The 16,370-nt window shown below is 48.0% G+C and overlaps 2 protein-coding genes and 1 long non-coding RNA gene across 3 annotated transcripts; all 3 read left to right on the top strand.

Moving 5' to 3' along the window:
• The first annotated feature begins 440 nt into the window (after window positions 1-440).
• LOC135530486 (proline-, glutamic acid- and leucine-rich protein 1-like) lies at window positions 441-2,935 on the top strand. The gene is made up of 3 exons (XM_064958803.1): window positions 441-859; window positions 1,563-1,605; window positions 2,691-2,935. Exons 1-3 carry the CDS (start codon window positions 443-445, stop codon window positions 2,933-2,935), a joined length of 705 nt encoding a protein of 234 aa, XP_064814875.1. The 5' UTR covers window positions 441-442.
• A 39-nt stretch (window positions 2,936-2,974) lies between these two features.
• LOC135530484 (uncharacterized) lies at window positions 2,975-15,186 on the top strand. The gene is made up of 7 exons (XM_064958802.1): window positions 2,975-3,215; window positions 3,304-3,525; window positions 8,275-8,449; window positions 8,557-8,825; window positions 12,148-12,314; window positions 14,470-14,718; window positions 14,836-15,186. The coding sequence occupies exons 1-7, from the start codon at window positions 2,975-2,977 to the stop codon at window positions 15,184-15,186; spliced, it is 1,674 nt and encodes a 557-aa protein (XP_064814874.1).
• Window positions 15,187-15,623: 437 nt separating this feature from the next.
• Window positions 15,624-16,098, top strand: LOC135530487 (uncharacterized). Its single transcript, XR_010453855.1, has 2 exons — window positions 15,624-15,836; window positions 15,900-16,098. It is a non-coding gene; the product is annotated as an uncharacterized LOC135530487 (long non-coding RNA).
• Window positions 16,099-16,370: the final 272 nt, after the last annotated feature.

Genomic DNA, 16,370 nt, shown 5'->3' with positions numbered 1-16,370 from the left:
GACGCTTTCAGTGTATATTATTCACTGTGTTTCAAAACAAATTTCGGTCGTATAGATAGTTACCCCCCCTCCATTTAATTTAATATGTACGATACTAATCAGCAAGCTGAATAGCTAAAATAGCCTAGCACTAGGCTAGTCGCACATGTTAACTCGCTATTTTATTTATTTCACCAGGTAGTTAGCTAACATCCCCGAACATGAGCTCACTAAACTTCTCTCCTCCTGTTAAAGACGAGGAGGATGTCTGCTGGACGGAGAAAGAGGGTCTGTGGCTGAACCATGTCGTGAAAGAGGAGGAGGAAGAGGAGGCTGTTACAATACAAAAACAGGTAGAGGGTGAGACTGTTGCCGTGAAAGAGGAAGAGAAAGACGTTTCAGTTAAAGAAGAGGAATACGAGTTCAGTGTGGAGAGGAGCATGTTGCGGTAAAAGAAGAGGAGATGGAAGTTACAGTGAAAGAAGAGGAAGACGAGTTCAGAGTGATAAAGGAGGAGGAGGAGGATGTTACTGAGGAGGAAGAGGAAGTGGAGTTCAGAGTGACAGAGGAGGAGGAGGATGTTACTGAAGAGGAAGAGGAGTTCAGAGTGACAGAGGAGGAGGAGGTTACTGAGGAGGAAGAGGAAGTGGATGCACCATTGAGAGCATCCTGTCCAGCTGTATCACAGCTTGGTACGGCAACGGCACCGCCCACAACTGCCAGAGGGTGGCGCGGTCTGCCCAACGCTTCACCGGGGGCAAACTACCTGCCCTCCAGGACACCTACACCACCCGATGTCACAGGAAGGCCAAAAATATCACCAAGGACAACAGCCACCCGAGACACTGTCTGTTCACCCCGCTATCATCCAGAACGCGAGGTCAGTACATGTGCATCAAAGCTGGGAGACTGAAATACAGCTTCTATCTCAAGGCCATTGGACTGTTCAATAGCCATCACTAGCACATTAGAGGCTGCTGCCCTATAGGCATAGACTAGGAATCACTGGCCACTTTAAGGAATGGATCACTAGTCACTTTAATAATGTCTACACATCTGGCATTACTCATCTCATATGTATATACTGTATTCTATCCTATTCTACTGTATCTCAGTCTATGCTGCTCTGACATCACCCGTCCAAATATTTATATATTCTTAATTCCATTCCTTTAGATTGTGTGTATTGTTAGATATTACTTGTTAGATATTACTGCACTGTCAGAGCTAGAAACACAAGCATTTCACTACACCCGCAATAACATCTGCTGAACACGTGTACACCCGCAATAACATTTTTTTTATTTTTTTTACCTTTATTTAACCAGGCAAGTCAGTTAAGAACAAATTCTTATTTTCAATGACGGCCTGGGAACAGTGGGTTAACTGCCTGTTCAGGGGCAGAACGACAGATTTGTACCTTGTCAGCTCGGGGGTTTGAACTTGCAACCTTCCGGTTATGAGTCCAACGCTCTAACCACTAGGCTACCCTGCCGCCCCAACATCTGCTGAACACGTGAATGTGACCAATAACATCTGCTGAACACCTGTATGTGACCAATAACATGTGATTTGATTTATAGGATGCAGTGTTTGGAGTGAAGGAGGAGGAGGGAGAGATAACTGGTACGTTGGTGTAAGAGGAGCAGACCTGAGTAACTCCAGTATGTTTTAAAACAGTTCTGGAACTAGAATAGATTCAACTCCAGGCTGACAACAGAGGAGTAGTGTTTTAAAACAGTTCTGGAACTAGAATAGATTCAACTCCAGGCTGACAACAGAGGAGGAGTGTTTTAAAACAGTTCTGGAACTAGAATAGATTCAACTCCAGGCTGACAACAGAGGAGGAGTGTTTTAATGGAGAGGAGGAGTGTTTTAGTGGGAGGAGGAGTGTTTTAGTGGGAGGAGGAGTGTTTTAGTGGGAGGAGGAGTGTTTTAGTGGGGAGGAGTGTTTTAGTGGGAGGAGGAGTGTTTTTGTTGGGGCATAGGAGTGTTTTTAGTGGGAGGAGGAGTGTTTTAGTGAGAGGAGGAGTGTTTTAGTGGAGAGGAGGAGTGTTTTAGTGGGAGGAGGAGTGTTTTAGTGGGAGGAGGAGTGTTTTTGTTGGGGCATAGGAGTGTTTTAGTGAGAGGAGTGTTTTTAGTGGGAGGAGGAGTGTTTTAGTGGAGAGGAGGAGTGTTTTAGTGGAGAGGAGGAGTGTTTTAGTGGAGAGGAGGAGTGTTTTAGTGGGAAGGAGGAGTGTTTTAGTGGGGAGGAGGAGTGTTTTAGTGGGAGGAGGAGTGTTTTAGTGGGGGGAGGAGTGTTTTAGTGGAGAGGAGGAGTGTTTTAGTGGAGAGGAGGAGTGTTTTAGTGGGGGAGGAGGAGTGTTTTAGTGGAGAGGAGGAGTGTTTTAGTGGGGAGGAGGAGTGTTTTAGTGGAGAGGAGGAGTGTTTTAGTGGAGAGGAGGAGTGTTTTAGTGGAGAGGAGGAGTGTTTTTAGTGGGAGGAGGAGTGTTTTAGTGGGGAGGAGGAGTGTTTTAGTGGAGAGGAGGAGTGTTTTAGTGGCCGGAGTGGAATGCGGGGTTAAAGATGTTCTTGAGTGAGAAGGTGTGGTCTCAGGTGTTGTTTCTAAGCAACAACTATTCAGCCTGGAGCATTCTACTTGTTGGATCACTGATTGTGTGGTGTTTTTTAAATTTTTTAAATGTTCTTTTGACTTTTTTTTTTCATACTAGAGAGAACTCCGGTGCGCTCTGCAATGCGTTCCTGTCCGCTTTGCCCTAAGGTTGTGGTCGGCTTCAGTCAGCACCTGAGGCACACGCACAATGTGAGGAACACGGAGGAGAGGATCCTCCTTTGTAATTGGCAGTCGGGCCGTGTCAATATCAGGCAGGAGCCGTGCCCAGTGACAGGATGCTCCACCCATGCCAGCCGGCTGGACCGGCACATGGACTCACACACGGAGCTCAACAGAGCATAGAGGAGACAGGCTTTAGATGCAGTTAGGAGACGGCTGACGATGGAGCGGTTGGTGACGTTGAGGGCTTCCAACCCTGTCGTCCCGCTCGCCACCCATTTGGATATTGTGGAGTGGGAAACAAAGCAGGAAGAGGAGGACGGCTCTTTAGATTCACTGCTGTCTCCTTTGGAAGAGAAGGAGAAGGACGTGAGCTGCGGAGATTATTCCTGCCACTGCCAAGCGCCCATCCTGAGGCTACGGAAAGCTTTGCAAGAGCGCGATGAGGCCCTGACCAAGAGATGTGCGGCCATCCAATCCGTTAGAGAGGACAACCTGAAGCTGACCTCAGAACTGAATAGAGCGAGGAAGATGTTTCAGCTACTGAAAAGGCAGAAGAAGACGCAGTGTCAGGACGAGGTCGGGGAAGGCGAGGTCGGGGAAGGCGAGGTCAGCGAAGAGGTCCAGGTTTCAGACCGAGCCGTCTCGTCCTGCGTCAGACACAGAACAAGAGGAGATACAGCAGGACCAAGTCGTGGGTTCAGGAGCCCAGACAGAGGAGGCCACGGCGCCCGGATCTAGCAGCCAAACTCCCTTCCCGGGCTCTGCTCTGAGTAAGTACTGGCTTTAAATAGTATTTTGTATTTGAATAGCCTAAAGGCTTTTGTTTTGCCTCACTGGTTTTTGTGTTCACGTTGTATAAAAGGGTCCAGCTAATCACAGTTATGGAGTACATTACCAGTACATTATCCACAGAGCCTTCAGAAAGTCACGTTGTAGAAAAGGGTCCAGCTAATCACAGTTATGGTGCCTTCAGAAAGTATTCAGACCCCAAAACTGTCAACTTGGCTGCTCAGGAACATTCACTGTCTTCTTGTTAAGCGACTCCAGTGTAGATTTGTCCTTGTGTTTTAGGTTATTGTCCTGCTGAAAGGTGAATTCATCTCCCAGTGTCTGGTGGAAAGCAAACTGAACCAGGTTTTCCTCTAGGATTTTGCCTGTGCTTAGTTCCATTCTATTTATTTTTATCCTGAAAATCTCTCGAGTCCTTAACAATGACAAGCATACCCATAACATGACTTAGCCACCACTCTGCTTGAAAACATGGAGGAGTGGTACTCACATTTTTTTTTTACCCATCTACCAATAGGTGCCCTTCTTTACGAGGCATTGGAAAAACCTCCCTGGTCTTTGTGGTTGAATATGTGTTTGAAATGCACTGCTCGACTGAGGGACATTACAGATGATTGTATGTGTGAGGTACAGAGATGAGGTAGTCATTCAAAAATAATTTTAAACACTATTATTAAACACACAGTGAGTCCATGCTACTTATCTTATACCTGGTAAAAGAAGGGTTAAATAAACGTAAGTGCATTTTTATTCCTCGGCGTAGCATAACATAAGGGTTTGAAAACTTATTGACTCATCACATTTCAGCTTTTCATTTTTAATTCATTTGTAAAAACAATATATGAAAAACGTAATTCCAAGTTGACATTATGGGGTATCGTGTGAAGGCCAGTGACAAACAGGTTTAATTCTTGTTTAATTCAAGCTGTGACGCGACAATAAGTGGAAAAAAATTAAGCGGTGTGAAGGTCCTGTAACTTTAGGGTCACTTGTGTAGGGCCCGTCCTCCGCTGTGTCTGGCCTGCTTCCCAAACCCCACCCGTCCATCGCTGTGTCTGGCCTGCTTCACTCTGCCCCAGACCCCACCCGTCCTCCAATGTGTCTGGCCTGCTTCACTCTGCCCCAGACCCCACCAGTCCTCCGCTGTGTCTGGCCTGCTTCCCAGACCCCACCCGTCCATCGCTGTGTCTGGCCTGCTTCACTCTGCCCCAGACCCCACCTGTCCTCCGCTGTGTCTGGCCTGCTTCACTCTGCCCCAGACCCCACCCTGAGTTCACTTTGAGTCCACTGGCCTGTCCTCCGCTGTGTCTGGCCTGCTTCACTCTGCCCCAGACCCCACCCTGAGTTCACATTGAGTCCACTGGCCTGTCCTCCGCTGTGTCTGGCCTTCTTCACTCTGCCCCAGACCCCACCCTGAGTTCACATTGAGTCCACTGGCCTGTCCTCCGCTGTGTCTGGCCTGCTTCACTCTGCCCCAGACCCCACCCTGAGTTCACTTTGAGTCCACTGGCCTGTCCTCCGCTGCGTCTGGCCTGCTTCACTCTGCCCCAGACCCCACCCTGAGTTCACATTGAGTCCACTGGCCTGTCCTCCGCTGTGTCTGGCCTGCTTCACTCTGCCCCAGACCCCACCCTGAGTTCACATTGAGTCCACTGGCCTGTCCTCCGCTGTGTCTGGCCTGCTTCACTCTGCCCCAGACCCCACCCTGAGTTCACATTGAGTCCACTGGCCTGTCCTCCGCTGTGTCTGGCCTGCTTCACTCTGCCCCAGACCCCACCCTGAGTTCACATTGAGTCCACGGCCCCGTCCTCCGCTGTGTCTGGCCTGCTTCACTCTGCCCCAGACCCCACCCTGAGTTCACTTTGAGTCCACTGGCCTGTCCTCCGCTGTGTCTGGCCTGCTTCACTCTGCCCCAGACCCCACCCTGAGTTCACATTGAGTCCACTAGCCTGTCCTCCGCTGTGTCTGGCCTGCTTCACTCTGCCCCAGACCCCACCCTGAGTTCACTTTGAGTCCACTGGCCTGTCCTCCGCTGTGTCTGGCCTGCTTCACTCTGCCCCAGACCCCACCCTGAGTTCACTTTGAGTCCACTGGCCTGTCCTCCGCTGTGTCTGGCCTGCTTCACTCTGCCCCAGACCCCACCCTGAGTTCACATTGAGTCCACTGGCATGTCCTCCGCTGTGTCTGGCCTGCTTCACTCTGCCCCAGACCCCACCCTGAGTTCACATTGAGTCCACTGGCCTGTCCTCCGCTGTGTCTGGCCTGCTTCACTCTGCCCCAGACCCCACCCTGAGTTCACTTTGAGTCCACTGGCCTGTCCTCCGCTGTGTCTGGCCTGCTTCACTCTGCCCCAGACCCCACCCTGAGTTCACATTGAGTCCACTGGCCTGTCCTCCGCTGTGTCTGGCCTGCTTCACTCTGCCCCAGACCCCACCCTGAGTTCACATTGAGTCCACTGGCCTGTCCTCCGCTGTGTCTGGCCTGCTTCACTCTGCCCCAGACCCCACCCTGAGTTCACATTGAGTCCACTGGCCTGTCCTCCGCTGTGTCTGGCCTGCTTCCCTCTGCCCCAGACCCCACCCTGAGTTCACATTGAGTCCACGGCCCCGTCCTCCGCTGTGTCTGGCCTGCTTCACTCTGCCCCAGACCCCACCCTGAGTTCACTTTGAGTCCACTGGCCTGTCCTCCGCTGTGTCTGGCCTGCTTCACTCTGCCCCAGACCCCACCCTGAGTTCACATTGAGTCCACTAGCCTGTCCTCCGCTGTGTCTGGCCTGCTTCACTCCGCCCCAGAACCCACCCTGAGTTCACTTTGAGTCCACTGGCCTGTCCTCCGCTGTGTCTGGCCTGCTTCACTCTGCCCCAGACCCCACCCTGAGTTCACTTTGAGTCCACTGGCCTGTCCTCCGCTGTGTCTGGCCTGCTCCACTCTGCCCCAGACCCCACCCGTCCTCCGCTGTGTCTGGCCTGCTTCACTCTGCCCCAGACCCCACCTGTCCTCCGCTGTGTCTGGCCTGCTTCCCAGACCCCATCCGTCCATCGCTGTGTCTGGCCTGCTTCACTCTGCCCCAGACCCCACCCTGAGTTCACATTGAGTCCACGGCCCCGTCCTCCGCTGTGTCTGGCCTGCTTCACTCCGCCCCAGACCCCACCCTGAGTTCACATTGAGTCCACTGCCCCGTCCTCCGCTGTGTCTGGCCTGCTTCACTCTGCCCCAGACCCCACCCTGAGTTCACATTGAGTCCACTGGCCTGTCCTCCGCTGTGTCTGGCCTGCTTCACTCCGCCCCAGACCCCACCCTGAGTTCACATTGAGTCCACTGGCCTGTCCTCCGCTGTGTCTGGCCTGCTTCACTCCGCCCCAGACCCCACCCTGAGTTCACATTGAGTCCACGGCCCCGTCCTCCGCTGTGTCTGGCCTGCTTCACTCTGCCCCAGACCCCACCCATCCTCCGCTGTGTCTGGCCTGCTTCACTCTGCCCCAGACCCCACCCGTCCTCCGCTGTGTCTGGCCTGCTTCACTCTGCCCCAGACCCCACCCTGAGTTCACATTGAGTCCACTGGCCTGTCCTCCGCTGTGTCTGGCCTGCTTCACTCTGCCCCAGACCCCACCCTGAGTCCACATTGAGTCCACGGCCCCGTCCTATTTGTCTGGCCTGCTTCACTCTGCCCCAGACCCCACCCTGAGTTCACATTGAGTCCACTGGCCTGTCCTATTTGTCTGGCCTGCTTCACTCTGCCCCAGACCCCACCCTGAGTCCACATTGAGTCCACGGCCCCGTCCTATTTGTCTGGCCTGCTTCACTCTGCCCCAGACCCCACCCTGAGACCACATTGAGTCCACGGCCCCGTCCTATTTGTCTGGCCTGCTTCACTCTGCCCCAGACCCCACCCTGAGTTCACATTGAGTCCACGGCCCCGTCCTATTTGTCTGTCCTGACTGTGCAGGTGACTATTCAAGTCTGATTTGATTCATCTGAGGGAATAGAATCAAATGCTTCTTTGTCTTCAAATGATTTGTGTTTGAAACATATTAGAAAAACTGCCTGTCTGAATTATGTTGTGAGATCTGTCTTAAGTCCTAAATGTTGTGTCTTTGATTAGGTGTGTTTATAGAGGGGTTCAGGAAGACCTGTGAAGGCCCCAGTCCTAAATGTTATGTGTCTTTGATTAGGTGTGTTTATAGAGGGGTTCAGGAAGATCTGTGAAGGCCCCAGTCCTAAATGTTATGTGTCTTTGATTAGGTGTGTTTATAGAGGGGTTCAGGAAGATATGTGAAGGCCCCAGTCCTAAATGTTATGTGTCTTTGATTAGGTGTGTTTATAGAGGGGTTCAGGAAGACCTGTGAAGGCCCCAGTCCTAAATGTTGTGTCTTTGATTAGGTGTGTTTATAGAGGGGTTCAGGAAGACCTGTGAAGGCCCCAGTCTAAAATGTTATGTGTCTTTGATTAGGTGTGTTTATAGAGGGGTTCAGGAAGATCTGTGAAGGCCCCAGTCCTAAATGTTATGTGTCTTTGATTAGGTGTGTTTATAGAGGGGTTCAGGAAGACCTGTGAAGGCCCCAGTCTAAAATGTTATGTGTCTTTGATTAGGTGTGTTTATAGAGGGGTTCAGGAAGACCTGTGAAGGCCCCAGTCCTAAATGTTATGTGTCTTTGATTAGGTGTGTTTATAGAGGGGTTCAGGAAGACCTGTGAAGGCCCCAGTCTAAAATGTTATGTGTCTTTGATTAGGTGTGTTTATAGAGGGGTTCAGGAAGATCTGTGAAGGCCCCAGTCCAAACAGTAAGCTGAAGCAAAATTGTGCCACGAAGCTCAAGAGGGTGCAGCAATTTTTGAAGTTCATGGCGAAGGATGAGAAATATCCATCCACTCTCACTTTCCTGGCAGACCTGGACAACATGAGGAGGTGAGCAGAGATCTGTCTTTCTCTTTAGTCTCATCAGCGGTCATTAACAACACACTAATGGATGTTGTGTGTGTGTGTCTGTGTGTGTGTGTGTGTGTGTGTTTTAGATGGTTTCAGACCCTTCAGCAGAACAAGGCCGTCGCCACGGTCAACCACTACACCTCGACTATTGGTGCATTTCTCCAATACTCCGAGGAGACCCCTCCGCCTGGCTGCCGGCTGACCAAGAACCACTGGAAGGAGATCAACCGGGCAATGAAGGAGATCAACAAGTCCGTGAAAGGAGCCACCTCCAACAAGGAAGGCAAGGGGGTGTCTACAAAGAGCCTGCTGGAGTGCCAGTCTCTTGCCAAGGACAAGATCCCCCAAGTGCTGAGTAAGTTTTCCTCAATCTGGGATGTCACTGTTACTCCACTCTTCTAGACATCAGAGATGTTCACAGGACATTATGGAAGCTGTCTGTTATTATTATAGATGTTTACAGGACATTATGGAAGCTGTCTGTTATTATTATAGATGTTCACAGGACATTATGGAAGCTGTCTGTTATTATTATAGATGTTTACAGGACATTATGGAAGCTGTCTGTTATTATTATAGATGTTCACAGGACATTGTGGAAGCTGTCTGTTATTATTATAGATGTTTACAGGACATTATGGAAGCTGTCTGTTATTATTATAGATGTTCACAGGACATTATGGAAGCTGACTGTTATTATTATAGATGTCCACAGGACATTATGGGAAGCTGTCTGTTATTATTATAGATGTTTACAGGACATTATGGAAGCTGTCTGTTATTATTATAGATGTTTACAGGACATTATGGAAGCTGTCTGTTATTATTATAGATGTTCACAGGACATTATGGAAGCTGTCTGTTATTATTATAGATGTCCACAGGACATTATGGAAGCTGTCTGTTATTATTATAGATGTCAGAGATGTTCACAGGACATTATGGGAAGCTGTCTGTTATTATTATAGATGTTCACAGGACATTATGGAAGCTGTCTGTTATTATTATAGATGTTCACAGGACATTATGGAAGCTGTCTGTTATTATTATAGATGTTCACAGGACATTATGGAAGCTGTCTGTTATTATTATAGATGTTCACAGGACATTATGGAAGCTGTCTGTTATTATTATAGATGTCAGAGATGTTCACAGGACATTATGGAAGCTGTCTGTTATTATTATAGATGTTCACAGGACATTATGGAAGCTGACTGTTATTATTATAGATGTCCACAGGACATTATGGGAAGCTGTCTGTTATTATTATAGATGTTTACAGGACATTATGGAAGCTGTCTGTTATTATTATAGACGTCAGAGATGTCCACAGGACATTATGGAAGCTGTCTGTTATTATTATAGATGTTCACAGGACATTATGGAAGCTGTCTGTTATTATTATAGATGTTCACAGGACATTATGGAAGCTGACTGTTATTATTATAGATGTTCACAGGACATTATGGAAGCTGTCTGTTATTATTATAGATGTCCACAGGACATTATGGAAGCTGTCTGTTATTATTATAGATGTTCACAGGACATTATGGGAAGCTGTCTGTTATTATTATAGATGTTTACAGGACATTATGGGAAGCTGTCTGTTATTATTATAGATGTCCACAGGACATTATGGAAGCTGTCTGTTATTATTATAGATGTCAGAGATGTTCAGAGGACATTATGGGAAGCTGTCTGTTATTATTATAGATGTTCACAGGACATTATGGAAGCTGTCTGTTATTATTATAGATGTTCACAGGACATTATGGAAGCTGACTGTTATTATTATAGATGTCCACAGGACATTATGGGAAGCTGTCTGTTATTATTATAGATGTTTACAGGACATTATGGAAGCTGTCTGTTATTATTATAGATGTTCACAGGACATTATGGGAAGCTGTCTGTTATTATTATAGATGTTTACAGGACATTATGGAAGCTGTCTGTTATTATTATAGATGTTCACAGGACATTATGGAAGCTGTCTGTTATTATTATAGATGTTCACAGGACATTATGGAAGCTGTCTGTTATTATTATAGATGTCCACAGGACATTATGGGAAGCTGTCTGTTATTATTATAGATGTTCACAGGACATTATGGGAAGCTGTCTGTTATTATTATAGATGTTCACAGGACATTATGGAAGCTGTCTGTTATTATTATAGATGTCAGAGATGTTCAGAGGACATTATGGAAGCTGTCTGTTATTATTATAGATGTCAGAGATGTTCAGAGGACATTATGGAAGCTGTCTGTTATTATTATAGATGTCAGAGATGTTCACAGGACATTATGGAAGCTGTCTGTTATTATTATAGATGTTCACAGAACATTATGGAAGCTGTCTGTTATTATTATAGATGTCAGAGATGTTCACAGGACATTATGGAAGCTGTCTGTTATTATTATAGATGTCAGAGATGTTCAGAGGACATTATGGAAGCTGTCTGTTATTATTATAGATGTCAGAGATGTTCAGAGGACATTATGGAAGCTGTCTGTTATTATTATAGATATCAGAGATGTTCAGAGGACATTATGGAAGCTGTCTGTTATTATTATAGATGTCAGAGATGTTTACAGGACATTATGGAAGCTGTCTGTTATTATTATAGATGTTCACAGAACATTATGGAAGCTGTCTTTTATTATTATAGATGTTTACAGGACATTATGGAAGCTGTCTGTTATTATTATAGATGTCAGAGATGTTTACAGGACATAATGGGAAGCTGTCTGTTATTATTATAGATGTTCACAGGACATTATGGAAGCTGTCTGTTATTATTATAGATGTTCACAGGACATTATGGAAGCTGTCTGTTATTATTATAGATGTTCACAGGACATTATGGAAGCTGTCTGTTATTATTATAGATGTTCACAGGACATTATGGAAGCTGTCTGTTATTATTATAGATGTCAGAGATGTTTACAGGACATTATGGAAGCTGTCTGTTATTATTATAGATGTTTACAGGACATTATGGAAGCTGTCTGTTATTATTATAGATGTTTACAGGACATTATGGAAGCTGTCTGTTATTATTATAGATGTTCACAGGACATTATGGAAGCTGTCTGTTATTATTATAGATGTTTACAGGACATTATGGAAGCTGTCTGTTATTATTATAGATGTTCACAGAACATTATGGAAGCTGTCTGTTATTATTATAGATGTTTACAGGACATTATGGAAGCTGTCTGTTATTATTATAGATGTTCACAGGACATTATGGAAGCTGTCTGTTATTATTATAGATGTTTACAGGACATTATGGAAGCTGTCTGTTATTATTATAGATGTTCACAGGACATTATGGAAGCTGTCTGTTATTATTATAGATGTTTACAGGACATTATGGAAGCTGTCTGTTATTATTATAGATGTTCACAGGACATTATGGAAGCTGTCTGTTATTATTATAGATGTTCACAGGACATTATGGAAGCTGTCTGTTATTATTATAGATGTTTACAGGACATTATGGAAGCTGTCTGTTATTATTATAGATGTTCACAGAACATTATGGAAGCTGTCTGTTATTATTATAGATGTCAGAGATGTTCACAGGACATTATGGAAGCTGTCTGTTATTATTATAGATGTTTACAGGACATTATGGAAGTTATCCTGTTTTTATTCTCATGTTCCCACAGAAACCTTGGAAGAAACAATGACACAGAGGAACCAGAACCGGTTTTACGGATTCCTGTGTGCCTATTTCACCTCCATGTACGGCCACAGCCCGGGCCTTTATAGAAACATGATGGTGAAGGAGGTAGAGGAGGTCCAGCGTGGCCTGTCTGGGACCTGTCTGATCAACGTAAGTCTCTAACCAACCGTACCCCTGAACGGGGCCTGTCTGGGACCTGTCTGATCAACGTAAGTCTATAACCAACCGTACCCCTGAACGGGGCCTGTCTGGGACCTGTCTGATCAACGTAAGTCTCTAACCAACCGTACCCCTGAACGGGGCCTGTCTGGGACCTGTCTGATCAACGTAAGTCTATAACCAACCGTACCCCTGAACGGGGCCTGTCTGATCAACGTAAGTCTCTAACCGTACCCCTGAACGTGGCCTGTCTGGGACCTGTCTGATCAACGTAAGTCTCTAACCAACCGTACCCCTGAACGTGGCCTGTCTGGGACCTGTCTGATCAACGTAAGTCTCTAACCAACCGTACCCCTGAACGTGGCCTGTCTGGGACCTGTCTGATCAACGTAAGTCTATAACCAACCGTACCCCTGAACGTGGCCTGTCTGGAACCTGTCTGATCAACGTAAGTCTATAACCAACCGTACCCTGAACGTGGCCCAGGGTGGCCTGTCTGATCAACGTAAGTCTATAACCAACCGTACCCCTGAACGGGGCCTGTCTGGGACCTGTCTGATCAACGTAAGTCTCTAACCAACCGTACCCCTGAACGTGGCCTGTCTGGGACCTGTCTGATCAACGTAAGTCTATAACCAACCGTACCCCTGAACGTGGCCCAGGGTGGCCTGTCTGGGACCTGTCTGATCAACGTAAGTCTCTAACCAACCGTACCCCTGAACGTGGCCTGTCTGGGACCTGTCTGATCAACGTAAGTCTATAACCAACCGTACCCCTGAACGGGGCCTGTCTGGGACCTGTCTGGTACCTGTCTGATCAACGTAAGTCTATAACCAACCGTACCCCTGAACGTGGCCTGTCTGGGACCTGTCTGATCAACGTAAGTCTCTAACCAACCGTACCCCTGAACGGGGCCTGTCTGGGACCTGTCTGATCAACGTAAGTCTATAACCAACCGTACCCCTGAACGTGGCCTGTCTGGGACCTGTCTGATCAACGTAAGTCTATAACCAACCGTACCCCTGAACGGGGCCTGTCTGGGACCTGTCTGATCAACGTAAGTCTATAACCAACCGTACCCCTGAACGGGGCCTGTCTGGGACCTGTCTGATCAACGTAAGTCTATAACCAACCGTACCCCTGAACGGGGCCTGTCTGGGACCTGTCTGATCAACGTAAGTCTATAACCAACCGTACCCCTGAACGTGGCCTGTCTGGGACCTGTCTGATCAACGTAAGTCTATAACCAACCGTACCCCTGAACGTGGCCTGTCTGGGACCTGTCTGATCAACGTAAGTCTATAACCAACCGTACCCCTGAACGGGGCCTGTCTGGGACCTGTCTGATCAACGTAAGTCTATAACCAACCGTACCCCTGAACGTGGCCTGTCTGGGACCTGTCTGATCAACGTAAGTCTCTAACCAACCGTACCCCTGAACGTGGCCTGTCTGGGACCTGTCTGATCAACGTAAGTCTCTAACCAACCGTACCCCTGAACGAGGCCTGTCTGATCAACGTAAGTCTATAACAGTACCCCTGAACGTGGCCTCTCTGGGACCTGTCTGATCAACGTAAGTCTATAACCAACCGTACCCCTGAACGGGGCCTGTCTGGGACCTGTCTGATCAACGTAAGTCTCTAACCAACCGTACCCCTGAACGTGGCCTGTCTGGGACCTGTCTGATCAACGTAAGTCTCTAACCAACCGTACCCCTGAACGTGGCCTCTCTGGGACCTGTCTGATCAACGTAAGTCTATAACCAACCGTACCCCTGAACGTGGCCTGTCTGGGACCTGTCTGATCAACGTAAGTCTATAACCAACCGTACCCTGAACGGGCCTGTCTGGGACCTGTCTGATCAACGTAAGTCTATAACCAACCGTACCCTGAACGGGGCCTGTCTGGGACCTGTCTGATCAACGTAAGTCTATAACCAACCGTACCCCTGAACGGGGCCTGTCTGGGACCTGTCTGATCAACGTAAGTCTATAACCAACCGTACCCCTGAACCGGGCCTGTCTGGGACCTGTCTGATCAACGTAAGTCTCTAACCAACCGTACCCCTGAACATGGTTGGTTGGTTTTGGAAATGACTGCAGGCACCACAGCGTTAATGCCTGTTTTTTTGTCCATTTTCTAATAGGTGGGAAACGCAAAACAAATGCAAACCAGGATCCAGATGTCGCTGACCAAAGAGGAGTACTCTTGGTTTTCAGACTTCCTGAAATTCAAGCACTGCCTGCCAGGGGGAAAGAAAGCCCAGTACTTCTTTTTCAATTCCACCAACACTGAGATCAAGAACCTTCCCGTCTACCTGAGGGAGGCGTGGAAGGAGATGGGCCTGCCTGGAAGCCCTTCCTTCACTGACCTGCGGACTTCCATCTTCAGTCATGTCAGTCAGATGGGGGGGGGATATAAATGAAAAGATCCTACTCCAACGACTGACCCGAAAACCATCAATGACTAAAATATCATCTTTTATCGTTGTGTCTTGTTTGTGTTCTTCCAGGTTAAAAACGTCCTCCCGAATGCCGACGGGGAAACGTTGTCCGACCTCATGTGCCGCGGCAGCCGGATGGAAGCCAAACGTTACGCGATGAATGCTTCCCAAGCCGGTGAAACCAGCGCCTTCCTTGAGGCGGCGTTGAAGAGAGAAGATACCGCACCACGGGCGCGGCAGAGAACCAGCCATCCACCTCCAGAAAGAGGAAGACGAGAGAGCACGTCTCCGAGCGGAGCACCACCCCTGAAGAGACCGAGGTACAGTACAAGGAGTCTGGCACGTCCCCGGGGAGGAGGAGCAGGAACGGACGGCCAGACAGACTCTAGGAACATAAGATATTCAGAGACAACGCATTAGGTTACACTTGTACACCGTTTAACACTCAGGAACAAACAGATACTCGGGCATGGTGGTCTCCTCCAACTGATTGTCGCTGCTCGCCTCCCACTGTGTCAGGTCATGAAGCAGCTGAGGTCCATATAAAGCCCCAAACAGACTCCAGGAGAAAGAAGGATGAGGGGGTTGACCTCTGACAGTCAGGTGGAAGAGGGGGTTGACCTCTGACAGTCAGGTGGAAGAGGGGGTTGACCTCTGACAGTCAGGTGGAAGAGGGGGGTTGACCTCTGACAGTCAGGTGGAAGAGGGGGTTGACCTCTGACAGTCAGGTGGAAGGGGGAGCTGTCTTCTGACAGTCAGGTGGAAGGGGGTTGACCTCTGACAGTCAGGTGGAAGGGGGGAGCTGTTTTCTGACAGGTGGAAGAGGGGGAGCTGTTTTCTGACAGGTGGAAGAGGGGAGCTGTCTTCTGACAGTCAGGTGGAAGAGGGGGAGCTGTCTTCTGACAGTCAGGTGGAAGAGGGGGAGCTGTCTTCTGACAGTCAGGTGGAAGAGGGGGAGCTGTTTTCTGACAGGTGGAAGAGGGGAGCTGTCTTCTGACAGTCAGGTGGAAGAGGGGGAGCTGTCTTCTGACAGTCAGGTGGAAGAGGGGGAGCTGTCTTCTGACAGTCAGGTGGAAGAGGGGAGCTGTCTTCTGACAGTCAGGTGGAAGGGGGAGCTGTCTTCTGACAGTCAGGTGGAAGAGGGGGAGCTGTCTTCTGAGGAATGTTCGACTTTCTCACATGTAGACACCACACTCAGACACCACACTCAGACACCACACTCAGACACCACACTCAGACACACCACATTCAGACACACACATTATTAAGTCATTTAATGTCATTTCATTTGATTTCTTGTTTTGATTCAATAAAATATTGTTACTAGTTCTACACTGTGTTGTTTTCATTTCAGAGGTTGAATGTCAAACAGGAAGGGAGATTTAAAACAGGAAGGGAGATTTAAAACAGGGAGGGAGATTTAAAACAGGGAGGGAGATTTAAAACAGGGAGGGAGATTTAAAACAGGGAGGGAGATTTAAAACAGGATGGAGTGAAGTAACAGGATCATGTCTCAGGGAATGTCAAACAGGAAGGGAGATTTAAAACAGGAAGGTAGATTTAAAACAGGGAGGGAGATTTAAAACAGGGAGGGAGATTTAAAA

This window comes from Oncorhynchus masou, unplaced genomic scaffold, assembly GCF_036934945.1.
Source record: "Oncorhynchus masou masou isolate Uvic2021 unplaced genomic scaffold, UVic_Omas_1.1 unplaced_scaffold_1353, whole genome shotgun sequence".
Classification (NCBI taxonomy): domain Eukaryota; kingdom Metazoa; phylum Chordata; class Actinopteri; order Salmoniformes; family Salmonidae; genus Oncorhynchus; species Oncorhynchus masou.
Note: the sequence above shows the minus strand (reverse complement) of the source record. Positions and strands in the feature narration are given on the sequence as shown.

Bases quoted from the DNA above. Each gene is read 5' to 3' on its own strand.
- LOC135530486 (XM_064958803.1), top strand. From the start codon at position 443: ATGGAAGTTACAGTGAAAGAAGAGGAAGACGAGTTCAGAGTGATAAAG. The intron at 860-1,562 runs GTCAGTACATGT...TTTGATTTATAG, and splicing joins GCTATCATCCAGAACGCGAG to GATGCAGTGTTTGGAGTGAA. The intron at 1,606-2,690 runs GTACGTTGGTGT...TTTTCATACTAG, and splicing joins GGAGGAGGGAGAGATAACTG to AGAGAACTCCGGTGCGCTCT.
- LOC135530484 (XM_064958802.1), top strand. From the start codon at position 2,975: ATGGAGCGGTTGGTGACGTTGAGGGCTTCCAACCCTGTCGTCCCGCTC. The intron at 3,526-8,274 runs GTAAGTACTGGC...GTCTTTGATTAG, and splicing joins CTTCCCGGGCTCTGCTCTGA to GTGTGTTTATAGAGGGGTTC. The intron at 14,719-14,835 runs GTCAGTCAGATG...GTGTTCTTCCAG, and splicing joins GGACTTCCATCTTCAGTCAT to GTTAAAAACGTCCTCCCGAA.